Here is a 20,246-nt window from a genome sequence, read left to right as displayed (position 1 = left end):
TGCTTTCACAGCAAAAGGCAGCCAGACTGACAAATATTTCAGACAGAATGATGGAACTTTTTAGTTTTACACAGGCATTTCCAGTGTAGCTACTTCCAGTGTAGCTACTTGCTGGTTCCAGTTAAAGTAGTGGCTGCCCAATAAGGAACATAATTTCCCTTCTAGAGATTTCTAGAATGTGAGATTGTGTCCTATGCTGGTTCTCCATAGAGAAGAAATAGCTGAAAAGCTGTTTGATTAAACTCACCTGACCAACAGCTCTGACAGCCCTGTAGCATGGATTCACTTGTTCATTACTCCTCTTCTCAAATTATTGCAAACTTTTTCACTGCTGTTCTGTATTCCTTGGTTTTCTTCCAAGTCATTGATAAAAATTTTAGATGACATAAGTCCAGGAATCAATACCTTCAGAATCTTTTTGGAAATATATCTGCCTAATGATGATTACCTATTTACAATTATATTTCAGACCTGCCAGATAGCTAAATTTTAATCCTCTTAATATATGGCATATTAATTTTGCATTACTCTAGATACTTAATCAAAATGCCATGCAGCACCAGGACAAATGTCTTAGAGAAGCCTGCTTCATCAAGTCTCTTACTTTTATCAACAAAATTTCAGTCAAAATCAATAATCTGTTTCTAACGGAAAACAATGATCTCTAACATTTCTTCACTGCATATTTTTTTCCAGCAAATAGTGAGTTTATATACATTTTTATTAATGTCGGTGAGAGGTAAAGTTGTTGAGCCACTTTAATGATCAGTCCACTAGGAAATGTGCCTACCTACCCATCTGTCTATCCAAATAAACTGTTTCTTTATCTAAACATAAGCACTGAATGAAAATGCTCAGAAATAAATACTTTATATTTTACTTGAAGTGTGAGGAGTTACTGATTAATATTTGCTAAAAGTTCTATAATAATAAAATTATTTTCCAAATAGTCTAAATTCTCATTAGTCTCTTTGACATGTAAATCTCCCACATCTCCTGTTCCCTCAAGAAAATGTGTGGTATAGGAAATTCATTCTTGCTAGAAACTCTGTCTTTTAACATTTAATTGGAGACATCAAGGTCTCCAATTTAAACTTTTAAACAGGGAATTGTTTGTAGATTTTATGGAAAGAGTCTATATGGTGAAATAGAAGAGTATAATCTCCTCTGGTACATCATATGCATTGTGGATATCTAATTTACCAGATATAACTGGCTTCCAGAGTAATTGATTTAAAATGCAACATAAATACATTTAGCAACAAATTGCTACCCCATTCAGTAATGGACACTTTGAGAAGGTGCCAGAGACTATGACCTAGAAACGTCTCCAAAGATAAGCCTCTTCTAGACTGGAGAAAATAAAAAGGCTTATTCATGTTTTGGATCATTATTCTTTTTCTGGTTGCTGGTTTCCTGATACATTACATGAATGGAAGAGATGCAGGAAAAAGTTCAGAAAGCAGCTTTGATTGAGTTGTTTTGGATCTCCTTTTCACAGACAGTCCCAGTGCACAAAAGCTCGCTCAAGGTTCAGAGAGTCTCCTGGATGTGCAGTCCCATGAAGGGTAAAACCTGAAGCCACCTAACTGGCCTTAGTTCTGTTGAGCATTTTCTTGCAGTTCAGTGTCGCTATCCGTAATCCATCATTTTCCCCTAGCATAGTGGATGCAGTCCAACCTGCTGTCTAACCGCTTCATTTCATAGGTACCTTGAGAGATATTCAGGAATAGGATGAAAGATTTATTAACTGGTAAGCTATTGAGAAAGAGCACAATATAAGAAAGTTACAGTTTCCTGCAGCAACCATTTGCCCTGTCAGGCTGGCTGTCTCCAAGTAAACATAAATGATTCTACAAGTCATGATCATACAAGCTGCTTGCAAATACATGTTAAAGATGCAGTAAATATGGGCTGTGTCCAAATACACTGTACAGCTGGTAATTCAAAAAGCCAGTGCCAGAAACAGCAGAGAACACTTTAATTCAGGCCTCAACACTATGATATACAAACATAGCAAGATGACTTGCAGTGAACTGTTAGAGAGTCTCCCTAATGACTCTCTGAGAAATTTCCCTCTTCTCCCCAAAGTGATACAAAAATCTTGTTTAATTGTTTAAATGGAATATTGTGATTCATGAATAAAATAGCAGCTACATCTGAAGGCTGGAAGGGAAAACAAATAAGAGCAGTCTGCTGCTATACCTGAGTGCCCCCAACAGGTCACAGAACAGATGAAGCTGATCACATCCTAGTGGCAGGAAAAGAAGCTGCAAAGTAATGTATAGCTACATTTCTCTACTATATCATCTGCTCTGACAACTTTGCAGAATGTATTGGCCAGTTTCTTGATATTTTGACAGGGGAATGATCAATTTTAACAGATCTCTTCTATCAGCTACTACTGCAGCTTGTAGCACTGCTCACTTTTTCTTTACAAATGTCGTGGGTGTTTATATCCCTGAAATCAGAGACAGCCTGAATGGAGACACTCATTCCTTATGAGCTGGGGGAAGCTTTTGCAAAGTGTACTCTGTTTTGAAAATCAGCAGGTGCACATTCCCATGCTTTTCAAAGGTGATGTGGGGTTGTGCTCTTCTTCATATGAGATGTAACTTTAGAAGACATGGAAATCTAGTGTGAAAAGAGTACAATATGAACAGAAATCATATAACATGAATTTGGATTTTATAAGGATTATGAAATACATATGTGTGGCAATGATTATTTTTTTTTTTTTTTGGCTTGCAATATTTACTAGAGTTTGGGTTTTTTAATACGGTACAGGACATTTGTATTTTTTTGTCTTTTTGCATGTCTCCTAATGCTCTTCTTCCTGAAGTAACTGACATCCATGTGAGTTCCTCAACTTTGTTGCTTCTGGATTAAAGAACTTTGTACTCTTTGTGTTCTTGTCACAGACAGAGCATTCCTTTCTTACTCTTTTTCTCCTGGTTGCCTGTGCACTAGAGTAGTGAGAGAAATAAAAAATGAGGGAGAAAGAAGGGAGAAAAGTACTTGTGATCAAAACTGTTATTTTCTTGTCTTATCAAAATCAAACAAAAGTGTTATTTTGCATAGGAACCAAATTTCCATTGTTATTTCTGTATAGAGCCTATCAATGAAAAAATCCTTCTAAAAAAAAAAATTCTCTTCCACCCAAGCTTTTATTGAATGCAGAGGAAATATTTGAACTACAGTGTTCAGGGTCTCAGGCAAGTGTAACAAGTTAGAATTCTTATATCCCTTAGGTGAACTTGATCTACTCTCATGGAATATGCATACACTGACTCTTGCAGCCTGAGAAGTGCAGTTCCTTTGAGCCATTCTCTACTTCAGTGAATCTCAGTTACGCAATTTATAAAAGCATAAGTTATGAGCCTTGAGGTTTGCCATTTGTAGGGAACAAAGGAATGCTGACAAGGGTCTGGAGGAATCGAATGTTGATTTCCAGCATTCAGTCTATTCACACTGATTCCATAAATACCTGCTGTAAAATAATATAACTTTCACTAGTTTGTTAATATGGTGTCAAACCATACAATGTGCTTAGTCAGCTTTCTTCCCTGTATCGTATTGTGTCTTGTGTGTTCAGTTTGACTTCCAATACATGCTTCTCCAATGTTCTCTCTTCATAGTATTTTTTTCTTAATTATTATTTTCATACTCCTCACCTTGTGCTCTTGTGCTTTCTACCATCCTGTGCCCTCCAGTCTTTCAGAAATTTATTTCCCCTTTCTCTGTCCTAGTTTTATTTTGTACATAAACTGTGTTGTATTGGTCTAGTCATGGGTTGCTTATGAAGTATTTTCTTGAGACTGTCTTACGCACTTTCCCAAAGTCATTCAAACTGCAGCCCTGTGTAAGATGATTCTCTTTCTGTTCTCCTCTGTGGTGCTCAGTGATCGTGAGGGAGTAAAAAGCTGATGCTTTGAACTTGATCTTCCCATTCTATCCAGGCAGTGGAGCACAGTAACTCGGGAAAAATAAACTAAAGGTAGTCCAATGAACCACAGAATGATGGACAACAATCACAATCAATCTTTTTAAATCTATTTTTAAAGTCATTTATATGCTGCCTTTTTTATAAGTGCTTTTGCTATTCCAATGTGTGGTAAGGGTTTTATACTTTAAGTTACATAATTGCATTATGTAACTAATTTTATTTTATTTTTGTATGTGTATAATACATATAAATAAAATGCTTAGTCTACATTATGGACTAATAGGCCCTACAATCTAATTTTGAAACACACAGATGGTTATTTGATTTATATGAGCAGTAAAAAGAATTTGACTCCAGAAAGTAGATTTTCTTTCCTCTGAGACCATTGCACGCAGATAAAAAAAAAGCAAGTAATTAAATTATCTTGTAGAAACCAGAAATTTTGGCTTTATATCTACCTGTTTAACTTTTGTCCTGAATTCTCTGTGAAGCTGCTACTGAGAAAATCCTTTTAGGCTTAAGGGAAAAAAAAAAAAGAAAAAAAAAAAAGGAAAATAAAGAGAAATTTTAAAAGTGAGTTAAAATACATAGCACAAGGCATATTAAAGCATAGCTGGCAAGTTACATAACATAGCAAGAAAGCACTATATTCACAAAGTTTATTTCACAAGGGTTTTGTGCATCCAGGTGCATTTCAGGTTTGTCTTAATATCTAAATCTCAGTGAACCTTAAAGTAGAGAAATGTATAGTTGACCCTGTTTCATTCTTCTATCAGGCCAGTGATTTCAATTATATTATCACTGATTTACAATATTAAGTGATTGAATTTCCTCTGGTTGAAAGCCTGGTGCTATTCAAACTCTCCAGGGATATCATCCCAATCTGCAAAGTGGGGAGCAGGGAATAAATGGTTACTGTTATCCAATTTCTGTGTCCATGTCATAATATAATTTATAATCATTTATGAAAATCATTTCTAAAGGCCCTGACAACTCTTTTTGAGCAAAACATGCATGAAAGATCTTTATGATGTGGTTAAAATACCAGAAGTAGAGCTGGGAATTTTTTCTACTCAAAATTTTATTCAGTGGAAGGTATAGATTTGGGTTGGCTGGGACGATTAGCAAACCAAGGGGAAAGTCCATGGCAGAATGTTGTTTTCACAAAAAAAAAAAAAAAAAAAAAAAAGAATAAATAAGTAATTTAAATATATATATATATAATTATCTTTTTTAAGTACCTTGTTTATGTACCTTTATCTGTCTTAGCACTAAATGTTTGGAGTAAATCATATTTTATAAACTTATTTTTCCAACTACATATTGAAATACGTGATTCTGTGGTAAATCTGGCAATTATATACTTACCTATATTTTTAAGGCATATTTCTAATGCCTTGCATGCTTTGCTCAAAAGCTGATTTCTAGCAGCAGTAGACAACTGGTGATTTCTGTGTAATGCTATGCCTCTTATTACCACAGTATTTGATGTCCTCATAACTATTAATGGATTTTGCCTCTCAACACTACAGTGAAATCAGCAAGTATCACTCTACCTCCTTACAAATGGGGAACCATTGAGAAGCATAGATTAAGTGACTTACATGAAAACCACAGGAAGGCTGTGCTGCTGACAGGAATTGAAATCGGGTGCTATGAATGGCAGTTCAGTCAAATTTTCCATATATTACATTTTTTCAGAAGTTTGTCCTAAAGATAATTTGGAATATTTTTCATACTTTTAATATGCAGAGCACTTTTCACTTGGTGAGTGCATCACTAAATAGGGTGCACACTCAAATAACTGAGTAATAGATAATGTGAAATATTTTGAATGAACAGAGGAATTAATCTTCCGGTGACAGCTCTGTAAGTGCTAGGTATCTAGCTTAAGTTAGTATTCTGAGCTTCAGCTAAAACATTTATTCAGGGTGATTTATCCCACCTATCTTAGACATCACACTTAAGTCAGGACAAATTCCCTTACTGGGATAACGGTCTCTTCACATTCTGTATATTTGGAGCCAATATGATTTGCTTAGGTTGAATGTTTAATTTTTGAAGAAAGAATGTTGTGTAGGTAATTCACATTCTAACTTATTTGGATATTTAATCCTTGGATTCAAAAACAGCTTGGCCCAGTGACTTAGGATCAGAATTACAGCTTCTGAAGCACCTATTATGGGAGTTACATAATGTCAGGTGTCAGAATCTGGCAAATTATTTGATTTCTCTTTATTGTTAATACAACAGGGCGCTCTAAGACTTGGTTCTTCTCATACTGAGGTATATATCTAAAAAAGAAAAGACAAATTGCATCCTCTCTCTCCCTGTCAAATGAGTTAAAGCAACTCATACAACCGTAGGTATCATCACTGTAGAAATTGAAATTAAATTAAGTGAATACTACTTTAAATCTCCAGACAAGTGATGAAAAACATAATCACATATTCCAAAGTCATTTACATGCTTTTGCAACTTTTTTTAAAACTTTTTTAAGCATATTGATTGTGTCAGGGCTGTGTGATATATATGGCTGTGGTATATCAAGAGAAAATATCTCTGATAGATGTAATCTGTCACTATATTAAAGTTGCTAATTAATAATTTACTAATGGTGTTTTGGTCCTTTACAAACCTTTTGTAAATGCTCCTTAATGTAAAGTGAGACATTTTATTTCAGATCACAGAATACAGGATATAAATCAGCGAATTATGTACGGTAGAAAATGTTTATATTCTGCTATTACATGTTTTAATCAATTGCTGAGTTTAACTGAGCTACTGTGCAAGCACAAGGAATAAGGAAAATGGCTTCTTATGACAGATCACTGGAACAGGTTGCCCAGCGAGGTTGTGGATGCCCCCTCCCTGGAGATGTTCAAGGCCAGGCTGGATGGAGCTTTGAGCAGCCTGGTCTATAGGGAGTTATCCCTGCATGTAGCAGAGGGATTGGAACTAGATCATCTTAAATGTCTCTTCCAACCCAAACCGTTCTATGACTCTATGATCTTGTAAATGTATCTGAGCTTTGAAAGTAGGAAACTGGCTGATAACTAGATATCAAGATGTGCAAATGCACTCTGTGTGATCTTTCCAGCCATTGTATTGATCCACTCGTTTGGCTTTTATTGTGTGAAAATCACTGATAAGAGTGCTATAATTATGCGAGAATTCTGTGCTGAAATCCTATAAAATATCAAACTTTTCAGGCAGAATAGAACTTCTTTGTCCATCTTGCCAAGAGGACCATTTCCTACCTGCGGCTTAAGAAGACTGATTGATTCCAATCTTACCTATCCTGTCGTTTTGTGAATCAAAAGAAAGGGAGAGGTGACCAGAGTAGTCCCTTCATGACCTCTATTTTAAGTTAGAAAATAGAAAGAATATATTTTTTTTTTCAGCTGAGAATTTATTATGGGAATGCTGACAAAATCGCAACCAGGTTTTTGTTTGTTATCCAAGAAAAAGGGAATAAGTGGATTTTCATGAGCAGTTATAAGAGAAAAAATTTATGAAGCACTAAACACTGTTGTGAGCACTGTAACATAAAGTTTGTTTTGTTCCTTTAGCTCACCATAAAGTCATTCTGCTCTAAAAGAAAATTCATGCTACTCCCTTTTTCTTTGGCCTTTTAGTTTTTCCTGTTTTCATGGGTCTGTTTAAATGAAATTCTTTCATTTATTTCACTCTACAGTAGACCAGATTTATAGGTGAATCTGTAGCAGTGGTTTTATAGCCACTAGGATGGAACTGAGCCAGCGCAGAGCCCTAGAGTGGATGTGATTTACATGTTCGCAGCATGATTTGGACTTGTTCAGTTTATCTCAGTTTGAAAACACGACAAGTTAGACCAGGGAAAGTTACTGCTATGTCATCAGTCATCTTAGAGTGGGCGTTTTTTGTCTCAGAGGATAGAATGGGTGTGTTATTCAATATTCCTGTATGTCAGTGTGTCTACCATCAAATTGGAGACATTTCCAAAGCCCATACCAAGTTATTGGTATGGGACTAGATGAAAACTGCAGAAACTAAGAGAATTTCCTGGATAACCCTGGAAGTAAAACCACTTGCATCTGATATTAAATTAAGTGGATGTGAGACAACTATTTTATCAATGAGTATCATGAAATGTTTTTTGAAATGGAAATCGACTGACCGAATTTTTGCAACCGTTTGGCTCAAAAACATTATTCTGGGTCTTTCTGTGGATTCTTTTCAGTGTGTACACAGCATTTATCAGTGTTTGTTGTTGAACTACGTTTATGATGTTTACAATCATGTTTTTGGTATATCAATATAAGAGTTCTCAGCATTATCCACAGGAACAGTCTGCTGGTTTCTTGATTTTGGTGTCTCATACATTTTTCTAGTTGTTTAAAAGATAACTGAATGATGCATGCAAAGTGAATTGGAGCAAAATGAGCAGTCTGGGCAGTCTAATCTAGTGGGTGGCAACCCTGCCAATGGCAGAGGAGTTGAAACTGGATGATCTTTGATGTACCTGCCAATCTAAGCTATTCCATTACTCTATGATTCTATGACACCTCTATTAGTGATCTACACAGTTTGAACCGTTTGTCATATAAGCTGAACTTAGCACATAAGCCCTTAGGACAGCTGACTCTATATGTGGGATAGATGCAAATTCTAAGCTTGTGGGGTTGTTTTTTTTCTTTGCAGTCGGAAGTTTAACACCTGTCTGTTGTGTTGCAGTACAACCGCTACCAGCGCTATGGTGCGGAGGAGTGCGTGCTGCAGATGGGCGGCCTGCTGTGTCCAAGCCCCAGCTGTGGGGCGGGTCTGCTACCCGAACCAGGAGTGAGGAAAATTGTATGTGAGCCAGGCAACGGAATAGGCTGTGGAGTAAGTACATACATTTTTCTATCAGCTCTGTGAAAAACAAATGCTTTTTTAGGATGTTAGAAAAATTGGAAAAAAGGGCTTCTTGTTTTTCCACTGATGACTCTGAATCATCCTTTATAAGAGAATGGGATGCTGTATCTCTATAAACTATTGAAATACAGCACAGTGGCTTAAGAATGACTACTTCATTGTGCAGACCATGTCCATTCCAGAATGTGTTGCTTTAATTGGTTTTAGAAGCTGCTGAATATTTAAAGTAAGAAAATGAGTTGTACAAATAACAGTCCAAACACACTTTGTTTTTTTCTCCTTATACTCAGCAAAAATGAGCAGAATCTTGACTAAATCATTCGTTATTATATTAACACCACCTTTCTTCATTCATAAATGAGAAAAAGAAGACAAAAAGAATAACCAGTTGGTGATACTTCAGTAGCATTTATTACATATTTTAAGATACACAATGAAAATAAACACACTTTTAAGTAGAGACTGTGCACAGTTAATGGTGAAATTTTGGAAAGCGGAAGCCAACAACGCTTGGAAATGTTTTTGCTAATAAGTCATATCATACAGGTCAGTGATTTTTTTGACAGTAGAATTAACAGTAGTTTTCAAGAATCAGTCTGCAGCAAAAACAGAAATATGCAGAGAGAAATCTATATATAAAAGAAGCTGTTAAACGTTATGTCAGTGTGACTGATATTTTATTAAGTGACTGTTTCTCTGTTCACGTTACTGAATTCCATGCAGGATGAGAGAAGAGAAAATATCTGTATTTATAAAATATTATCATGCTCCTGCTGTTGTCTTTCTTGTGGAAAATGTACTTTTTATTGCAGTTTTGATGTTGCTTAAACTGATAGCATGGAAGAATAATTGTTTGCCGAAGTAGGAAGTTGCAGTAACTTGTCTTCTCTGAGTGGGTTAGCATCTGTCGACCTTGGTAAAACTTTCTATATGTCCATGCAGTGGTGCATGTAGAAGAGAGGCTCCCCAGCCTCACTGAGCAGACATAGGGCAATAAAATACAGCAGAAGGTGGGAGAGTAATAAGAAACAAGACTGAGTAAATGAGAAGAAATGCATCTAGATTAACCATTAGGGATTGTTTAAGAAAGATAAAATCACAAGTAATTTTTACTCTACTTTCTGCCATGAAATGATGAAAATCAAACTGTGTTTTGCAGCTTCATTCATCATCATTTTGAATCTGCAAAAGCCCTGTGAATAAATTTTGCAAAGCATAAAGGATTGGTGTATTGCTTAGCTTAGCTAAGTGTTCTGTTTCCTTCAGTGGAATCTGTGTTGTATTTGCTAGTGACCAGATCTACAGTCTGGAGTTTAACCAGACCAACAAACCCTTTGTTTGGACAATGTAATGCCTTTAACATTATGAGCTACGTTTCACTGGGAAATGAGAAGCAAAAGCTTGGTCTGTAAGCAATTGTTATAAATATTAAGGCCCTTCCTCAGAATCTGTAGTGGAATGTGGTGAAAAAAACCATGTCATTGAGTCTTTCGTTGCCCCCTGACAAATGATAACCTGAAAGAAGACTCGTGACAGAATATTGCCTGTTGCGAGAGTCCAAGTACTACATATATTATGTCCTGCTTCGTGGAACTCACGTTTGTCTGCATGCTATCCAGCTAGAACCTGTGCACAGATTAGGCTTTTTTCTTCTTCTTCTTCTTCTTTTTTTTTTTTTAATGTTCTTTACAGTGTCTAATGCATAGAGTTGTGGTGAACAGGAACTGTTCTTAGAATTACAAGCAACTAGTTCTCCTTCATGAGAGAGATGAAGGGGATTGCTACTTCTCTCAGGTGTTTTCTGAGCTTGCTCGGGGTGACAGAGTCTCACTCACTGCCTTCCCAGAGGCTACAAGCCCAGAGCTGGGAATGGCAGCACATAGACAAAAGCAAGGGAGAAAAAGGAATGCCATGGCATCGGAGAGTGATGGCCAAGTCAGCTGCTGGTGAGAAACTCATTGTGCTGGTAAAAGGTAAGAATTTGCCTACAAGGACACCAAGACAATTAGGAAAGCTCTTTATTTCTACTCCATCTTCTGGAGTCTCTTTGGGTGTTTTTTATTTAGAAATTTAAGCTGTGATGATGCTTTTTTTCCAGACAAAGCCTGGTCATTTTATTGTGAAGGCCTTCCAGTCTTTGTGGAATAAGTGTCATAGAAATCCAGGCTCAGACACATCAGAGCTCTGGGTTCTTTCACAAGCAAACATAGTCCTTTACAGGCTCAAAGAAGGAACATCCTTTTTGTTCATCCAAATAAATTCAGCAAAAGATGTCTTGCAATATTTACCTCTGCAGCTAGGTTAGAGATAGGTTGCTTGTTGAAGCAGCTAAGCAAAGAAATAAGGCAACATGAATCTGGAGATCCTTTGTGAGTACATGTGTCATCCTGTAAACTACACTTTAGATGCGTAGAGTCTCTTCTGGGGCATATGAATTTCTGTGTATTGGTAAAGTTCAAATAAGTGATAACATAGACTTAGCAGAAGAAAATAGACCTAACATGAGTCGTCACTCCTTCACCCAAAAGCTACCTTAGATAAATATGTGTCTGCTACACAGAACAAACAGATTTCTTTTGACATAGAAAGTAACATGCTGAAATATTTTTAATGATCGTGAACAGTCATCTGCCATATTCATGTTGTGATACTATGGACTGACTTCACTCTTGCCTAGTTTTTTGCATTTTTTATTATTAGCCATTAACATATTAACTGATTTATCAGAATGTTATCATTTTATACTGTTAAATTTGCCTTCATTACTATGCATCAGACCTACATTACTAACTTTTATTGCCAAGATATAAAATTTTGACATATTTAATACAAGAAAGCAGCAACAAAACATAGAAGAAAGTACATATTGTGCCAGTTGGCCTTAGTACAGGAAAAGCTGTAGTAATCAAGGCATGCAAGAGCTCTATGAATAAAACATTTTTGAATTGTTTTATTTTATACTGTGATATTATTTCCTACATATTTTATACCAAAAAAAAAGGAGTTAAAAATAGGTTAGAGTGGAGCTTCAAGGAGGACTTTACTGCTTGCTTATTAAAAAGTTTGCTTTGAGATATATATATGTATAGCTCATCTGTCCTAGGAAACTTTCACTGCTAATATCTTTCAGTGGGATGATAACTAAGTAATGTGTGATTGCATCCCAACCCTTTCTTCACAATAGCAAAAGCATTTTGCAGCGATATCAGTTAACTGATCCAAGCAGAGACTTCTGCTATAAATACAAGCTGGGAAATGGGAGGCTAGAGGACTTGGAGGTACTGGTGGATGGGAAGCTGGACATGAGCCAGCAGTGTGCCCTCGCAGTGCTGAAAGCCAACCATATCCTGGGTTGCATCTAAAGAAGAGTGGTCAAGAGGTTGAGGGAGGTGTTTGTGCCCCTCTGCTCTGCAGCCTTTCAATACCAAAAGGAAGGCTTTAAGAAAGAAAAGGTCAGACACTTTAGCAGGGTCTATTGTGATATGACAAGGGGAAACGGTTTCAAACAGAAAAAGGGGACATTTAGGTTGGACATAAAGAAGTTTTTTGCAAAAGGGTTGTGAGGCACTGAAACAGGATGCCTGGAGAAGTGGTGGATGCCCTCATCCTTGGAGACACTCAAGTTCAGGCGGGACTGGGTAACCTGATCAAGCTACAGATGTCACTGTTCATTTCAGGGGAGTTGGACTAGATGACTTTTAAAGGTCCCTTCCAACTTAAGCTATTCCATGATTCTATGATTCCCTTGGAATGGGAGAACTGAGATTATGGAGATAGAGCTCTGACAGTCTTTCCTCTTTGAGTTTATTCATTCCTAGCTAGCACAGTGTATATAAGCAAGAAGAATAATTTAGTTCCAGTTCCTCTGTGTTTTGTTGATCCTTTGTTCAGAGATCTGACTGCTAACATTATAGCTAAGTGAGATAGTTCATGGAAGTTCTGAGACCGCTCCAAATTATGCTAAGAACAAGCTATCATCACTGATTTTTGTGGTCTTTCATTTGACTCCCCTCAGCTGAAGCTCCAGTCCACAAGTGAGAAAATAACTGTAGTGGATTGCATTATACAGTGATAATGGAAGTTTTGTAACCTTGCAAAGGCAGCAAAAATATTGGGGTTACTTCAGCTCTTCTATACCGTATTTACTACATAATTTACACTAAATGTGTAAAGACAGTGCCATTGAAAAATATGAAGATTTCACAAAAAAAGTATTGTGTTCCAGAATGGGTGAAATTTTAAGGCTGCAGACTGCAAGAGTTCCTTGAAAAATCAATAGATGTAGATACCCTGTCTTCCTTATATATAGTGTTCCTAGGCCATTTTACCACATAGAACAAAATCTCAAAGGCAATTTCACTTTCCCAGCAATTTTTTCCTGTTGATTTCTTCTTGCATTCTTCTTTCATAGCTAAGAAATCATATGTTAATGCAATCAATTGCAGTATATTTGTGGAATTAATGATTGTCTGTCCTTTCAGAAAGCTTAATAAAGTAGAAGACACTCTAAAGTAGTTACAGGAGAAGTGCAGTGCACATTCCTATGGTTTGCAAAGTTTTTTATTTTGGTTCATTATCTCTTGTTCATACATTTCTTAGCATACATACTTCATATCTGTGTTAAGCATAATAATATTTACATGGACAGACACTACCTAATTGGGAAGAATATTTTGTTCTGATGAAACAAACCCTAATTATAAAAATTCCAAGCAAAAAGTTCTCAGTCTTTAAATTTTGATAACCCAAATGAGTATTTTGTTAGTTTGGGGTGTTTTATCTTTCCAAGGCAGTGTTGTTTACCTTACAAGTTTATATCTTGCTTGGAGTAATGTGTGAAAATGCTTAAACTCTGAGGCATGAACTAGCTTGGAAATATTGTTTCGGAGCTATTTCATACATATGAGAGCATATAATAGTTTGTAAAATTCCTCGATCTTGAAGAGAAAATTTGTTTCAACATCTGGCAGTTTTAAGTCTATTGTTGAAAAGCTTACCTCTAATGCAATATATTTTCATGATCAGCGTGTACCTTCTTTGTGCAAATTCTCACTCTTGCATCTGTTTTTTGGCAAAAGATTCTGTATATACTGCCTGATCAAGACATTTGAAAGTCTCACTAACCTAAAAGAGTTAATTTCTAAATAGAAGTGCAGATAGAAATGTTTGATTCTTCATTAGCAGCAACAGGAAAATCTTGGATGTATACAAAAAGAAAATAGATACCTCAAGATTTAAAGATAGCAAGATGAGTATTGGTAATTCCAGACAGTCTTTGAACATATTTGGATTGAAAAAGTTTTACTTCTCTAATCAGATTAATAAAATGTTCTGAGTGAAGAAAGGCTGTGTGAAAAGCAATCTGAATTCTTGTCTCAGTTTTACGATTTGAATGGCAATGAAGGCAGTAGCATAAATAGGAGATTCTGTGGTTTTGAAAAACAGAGTAATAACTCAAAAAAAGAGAAGACCTGAAGGCCATTATGTCATTTGCAATATGCTAAAATGGAAATAGGAGATAGCTACTATCTAGTACTATCTGTAGTTAAATTGCTGGGTTACTCTTTGTTATTACATTTCAGGTATCTGTCCTGGTTCCATATGTCATTAAATTTTTGCTTCTAAGAAAATTCACTAGAAAAGTATTACCATGGATAAGGTAATAGCTGAAAGTATTGCTGAGATTAAGAAACTAACTCACAGTAGGAATGTTTCATAATATACTAGAGGGAGCTTTTTCAAGGGGAATGAAAATGAGACAGACATTTTCTATTATGGCTAAATGCTGAGCTGCTAGCACTGTGCCACCGACTCTAGCCAATCATCATGTATTACTTTCTTCTATTGAGTGGGCACTCTGTAGTCTTCAGAAAGTGGAATTCCATCTTGTTGATGTGCTGTGTTTCAGTAGCTAAGCAAGTTGTTTCATTGCTAAAATATGACAGGCTTTCTCAGACTGAACAAAAATTCTTTTTGAATTTTCGATTTTTTCTTTCTGTTAATGTTTTATGTGATTTAAAATGAAGTCTAAGTGTGGGACTTTAAAAAATGCCAATGTTTTAATAAAAGCTTTTCACTAGAACAACACTGGGCAATTAACAAATTGTATGTATTGCTGTCAAGGTCCATTATTTCTATTGCCCATGTCTTGCAGTGCTGCAATTCATTGATCTTGTGACTGATGTGGCTCAGCTGCCAATGACTGGATAAAAAACCCAGAGAATGGTTCCATTATTGGTATAATAGATCATGTTCATTCATATAACTACCAAAAACAAAACAAATACTTTCTATGAGGAGAATAAATCAATTACTTGTGCTTGGTTCAATACTTGAAAGAATAAGTGCTGGGTTTTTTTTACCTCCTAAATCAGAGAACTAGCTGATAAAAACAGTGTTAGAAAACAACATGTGACTCTTCAACTCTAACTGGCCTGGACTCGAAACACCATCAGCTTTGTTTGCTAGATTTCTAGGACAATGTAAGATGTGCCATATTAGGTGATCACATTCTGTATCCCTTCATGTATGTAAGGTATAGCTTTTTCCGTATTTCTGCATCATGCAGACAACTGGAAAATGGCTATTCTACATGAACACTGAACATTTTGTATTAAATGTGCTATGTCTTCAATGCATGGACTTGATTTGTCATTTAGTGGCTTACCTAGTACTTCACTGTTTAAAATCCGCCAGGTGGGGTCTGAGGAAGAAGGACCAAGGAGTTAGAGACACAAGGTAGTTACCTGATGAGGGAATGGAGGCTGCTGGCCTCTGTAATCTACCATGAGAACACAGTTAGCAGAAGTGCATTACTTTTGAGTGAGGGAAATTGTATGAGAGAAAACTAGGGTAAAATCACATTATCGCTTATAAAGCAGAGTCAAACCTGGACACACGGACCTATGACAAAAGGGGATAAACTTGATCTGTGTGAACCTAAACTGGGTCAAACTGTGATTTGAAGACCAATGTTTTGCTGAGAAAGAAATGGTCCTTGTTTTAGTGATTTAGCTGAAATTGCAAGTGTGTCAGACCTGTTTTAAACTGAAGGCCGAGATAAAATAAGAGTAAGATTTAAAACCACATTGTTGCTTTTATGATTTATCAACTGAATCATAGTTCCTTGTAAACTGTTGAATGGAACAGTCACCTAGAAGGGTGTGGGAACTTCAGTTTTAGTGATGCCAACCAGTCAGCTTTGTCCCTTGCTCTGTGTTTAGATTCCAGAGCTGAAGCGCCTTCAAATTTCTTCATCTTCAGAAAGGGTAAAATGTAATCTACAAGAAGAAGCATGAACATTTGCATGGCTTAAAATATTCAGTTTGCTGTAATTGATATCAGCACACTGAGTTGGAGGAACAGCTTCACAAAAGTGCATTGTTAAGTGGACTGTGATTCCAGTCTTTTGATGATTGAAGTGCTCTTGTCTAATTAAAATAATTGGGCTCCATGTAGCAGTATCTGAGTGATAATTGATTGTTCGTGATGCTCAGATTATATGAGATGAACTCACAATTCTGTCACGTCTTATATATAGTGGAAATTTGTGACTTGGAACTATTTTTTTCTCATTATACCTGTCTTGTTCAACAGAGTGCCTGGAAATATCTCTGACAGTCTGAGAACAATGCTTTATCATGTGGCCCATCAGAAAAAACAAGGAGTGTAACATATGAAGTAAAGGAGAAATAAACTGATTACAGAAATATCCATTAAATTCTACACTTACGGGAAAGTAACTTTTGTCTTCTGGCTTCGTATTCCATTTATATAGAGAGTAAGATTATTTTTGCTTTTATGACACAGGGGAAATGCTGATGGAGAAGTACAACCATCTTAAACTGACCTGTATTTCCTTCAGCTAATGGATTAAAACTCCTGGTTGTAACAGGCATGCTTATACAGTTTATGTACTGACTGCAGCTGTGTAATAGGTCAGATGAATACAAATAACTTGCAAATTAGCAGAACTATGGGTTAATGGAAAACTTGGTATGGAGAAAAAAAAAAAAAAAAACCAGCAGATCTATCACTGAGACACTGGAGGGGGAACAATAATGCAATCAGCAAAGACTGTACTTTTTGAGAGAGGCAGCAACCGAAAGCGGGATCCTCATTGTGTGAGAGGTTCATTTGAGCAATCTTCTTAAAACTTTCTGAATTTGAAGAGGAAGGAGAAACACAGGCTGAATGCAGAAAATTGCTTATAAATGAAAAGGAAAATAAATGTGAATCAAGGTAGGATTATTTATTGCCTTTCATATAAAGACCTCCTGAGGCACTTTGGATTCTATTACTGCATTAGTGTAAAATGCAAGAGCTACTTAATCAATGGGAAATGATAGAGTAAAAAAGATAGGAGCTAAACAGTAGGATCTTAGATTAGAATGAACCTACTGACTGGTAATTGTAGCTTAACCATGGAAAAAAGTTCAAAGTTCTGAATGCTAAAGGAAAGATGTACTCTTTGGGTGGCGCAATACACAGCTTTTGTAGCACCTGTAGCCTTTGTTTCATTGAATATCAAACTGAAAATCTGCACTAGAGCATTTGAGATGTAAGTCTATTCTGCATAAATTCTGGATGTGGCTCAGGGCAGCCTGGTCTAGTGCTTGGCAACCCTGCCTGCAGCAGGGGGTTGACACTAGATGATCTTTAAGGTCCTTTTCAACCCAGGCCATTCTACGAATCTGACGTACAAGTATGGAAACTAGCTGTGTTAGCATGGCACTCATGAGTAATTCCACTTCTTTTTTTTTAATAAACATTTACTAAAAGGAGTGTCCCAGTAAAAGATGTTAGCTTTATATATATATTTCTCCATTATCTGATTAAAGAAATGTCCAAAGGATTTCTTTCTGAGCCTTGCCTTGACTTTCTGAAATGGGTAAGTTCCCTATTGGTCAGCCAGGCTCTTAGCTCATTCTTCCAAGATAACAACAGCATTTTTCAAGTAATAGGGCATGAAATTATTATGTATTGAGACTGTGAGACTCTGTGATGAAAGGGTATTGCATAAAATCCACACTACAAGCAACCATTGAGAAGAGTCGTAGAAAAGGTGAGGGTAGTGTGCATTAACATTTCCTAGCTCAAAATCCTTTCTGTTGAAAGCATACAAGAACTTGTCTGCACCTTACCATTGCTTACCTTTGCTTAAGCTTGGGTTTACAGCTCTGTAGGATTTTGTGCTATATCTGCAGACAACATTTTGTAATTATAACAGTATGTCCATGGAATAAAGAGAGACTGTTTTTTCTTTTCACCAGTCTAAGAAAAATATTTACATTATTTCCAGATACTGTATTAAACCCAGATTGACTGGACACTCTGTAACATATTTAGTTGCATACAATCCATAAAGAGTAAGGGAAAAAAGACAATAAAAGATTTAGAGATAAATAATTTGATTTATTTATAAAATATAAGTAAGCATAATTTCCTTATAGAAAATAAATATCCTTTACAATTTTTAGTTAGTGCTGTTATTTTGTGATCAACTTCCCTCACCACCACTGCTTCAGAGTTTTTTAATAATGAAGTCACGTATATAACTTTATTATTTCCAAACAATTTCAAAGAGCTAGCAAAGCCACCGTTCCACAATCAAAGTTGATTTTGAAGTGCTGAAACAAAGCTGATTTTCAATTATCAGAGTCCAAAAAATAGCATCTGAAAGCTGTCTTGACTGCTGCAGAACTGCTGTCTTTTCATGTTGGCTAAATCAAAACAAATAGATGATGCTTACGAAGCTTCAAACAAAAAGCCACTTCTAACAAAGCATAAGTGTAAAAAAAAATTCAGTCTGAGAGAGATTATCTGGGGAAAGTTTTAAGCTTGTGCAAGTGAGTTTGAAATAGAAGTTGCATTTCAACTTTAACAATGATGTTAAGGTCACTAAGCTGTAATGGAATAAAGAGATCATTGTGAAGTCAAAGGCAAATTATGAAAATAAAGTGAAATGACCAAAAATAAATTGCCAAATTAAATAGAAGATATCCTTATGCTGTAAAGTAATAATATCCTTACTGAAAAGAAAACATATAGATTTGGAGAACAATGACTAACAGTAATTCAGTGGGAAATTGTAGAAAAACCAGACTCAGTATGTGCTTATAAAACTGGCATAAGGCAGAAAAAAGGGAAAATTCTGAAAAGCTTCCATTCTGTAACTAAAGGCCTTGACTAAGGTCAGAAAATCATGGGTGAATAACCAAGTCTCAGCTACCTCCACTTTATCCTTACAGTTCTCAAAAATTAGAATATTGGTACCATTCTTTTTTTTTTTTCAAAAGCTTTTATGTTAATTTGGGTGATAATCACTACCATGATAAAGTCTATTCTTCAGGCATTTGCAAGACATAAATGAAGAGATTAAGAGTAAGATTTTATGTACTGGTGGTTCACTTGTTCAGGCAGAGTCACCAGTAAAATAGACTGGTTAAGCTTGCAGCTGTTTCCATATCAAATAGTGATAGGATGTTTTGTATTTAATCTCTGTCATTTTCTATTTAATACTAGTGGAAATGCTCACATTTGTAATACCAAGTAACAACAGTGATAAGTCCCTTCTGCACACTTGGAATGGCTATATTAAAAAAAAAAAGATTGATTTTTAAGTCACTACTTTAAAGCCAATGGCTAACATTACATATGCTGTACGAAGAAAAAGTAGTAACGGATTGTCTTCTACAATAGTACCATAAGTAAAGAAACCTGACAAGACTTAGTTTTCTCCTTACTTTTCCTTTCCAACTAAACTGAATGTAAGTTTTATTGTCCTATTTTGTTTAAGAAATTTCGTGACTGTTAAATATTCGCTTTGAAATTTCTTAGTCTTTATGATGAGGATGCTTATGTTGAAAGCTTATTAAACAGAGCTATTCTTTAAAAGTTTTAATTAGTTGAATATGCCTGTTGATAACATAGTCTTTCAGTGACATTTGACCTAAACAAAAAAGCCAAAATCTAAAAAAAAACAATAAAAGGCAGAAGATCAAAGCTGAAATCCTCAAGATCTCCTCTGGAGTTAGAGAAGGAGTAAAAAAGGAAAATGAGAGCAATAAGGAAGCAGTCTCAGGGTGAGGGCTGAGAAGACCTGGCAGGATCTTAATGAGCATTGAAAATTCTCAGGGTAACACCAATATCTCCACTCTCTCCCTTGACCTGTAAAGTGAGAAATATCTCCTGCATTTTGTGAGAATAGCTGGGAGGCAGAGAGAAGGAGCTTTAACTTGCTTTCTCTGTTGGAACTCGTGACTCTGCATGAGGCACTACGACACCTCTGAATGCCTGCATTGTGCTCAGTGACCAAGCAGAGGTGGAGCCCAGGCAGAAGTAGGAATTTCTGTACAGATCCTTGACAAGGTCTGAAATTCTGTATTCTATTGGAAAACGTTTA

General features: G+C 36.0%; 1 protein-coding gene across 1 annotated transcript in view; it reads left to right on the top strand.

The window, feature by feature from the left end:
* Positions 1-20,246, top strand: part of PRKN (parkin RBR E3 ubiquitin protein ligase) — a 685,723-nt gene that overhangs the window by 565,871 nt on the left and 99,606 nt on the right. Inside the window, exon 9 of the mRNA XM_042820470.1 lies at positions 8,663-8,812. Within this exon, the coding sequence (XP_042676404.1) occupies positions 8,663-8,812 (150 nt within the window). The remainder of the gene's footprint in view (positions 1-8,662; positions 8,813-20,246) is intronic.

Source organism: Centrocercus urophasianus, unplaced genomic scaffold (assembly GCF_019232065.1).
Source record: "Centrocercus urophasianus isolate 14NV4802_14NV808 unplaced genomic scaffold, USGS_Curo_1.0 seq_10, whole genome shotgun sequence".
In the NCBI taxonomy this organism is placed as follows: Eukaryota; Metazoa; Chordata; class Aves; order Galliformes; family Phasianidae; genus Centrocercus; species Centrocercus urophasianus.
The sequence above is the reverse complement of the archived record's forward strand: the minus strand, read 5'-3'. Positions and strand labels throughout refer to the sequence as shown.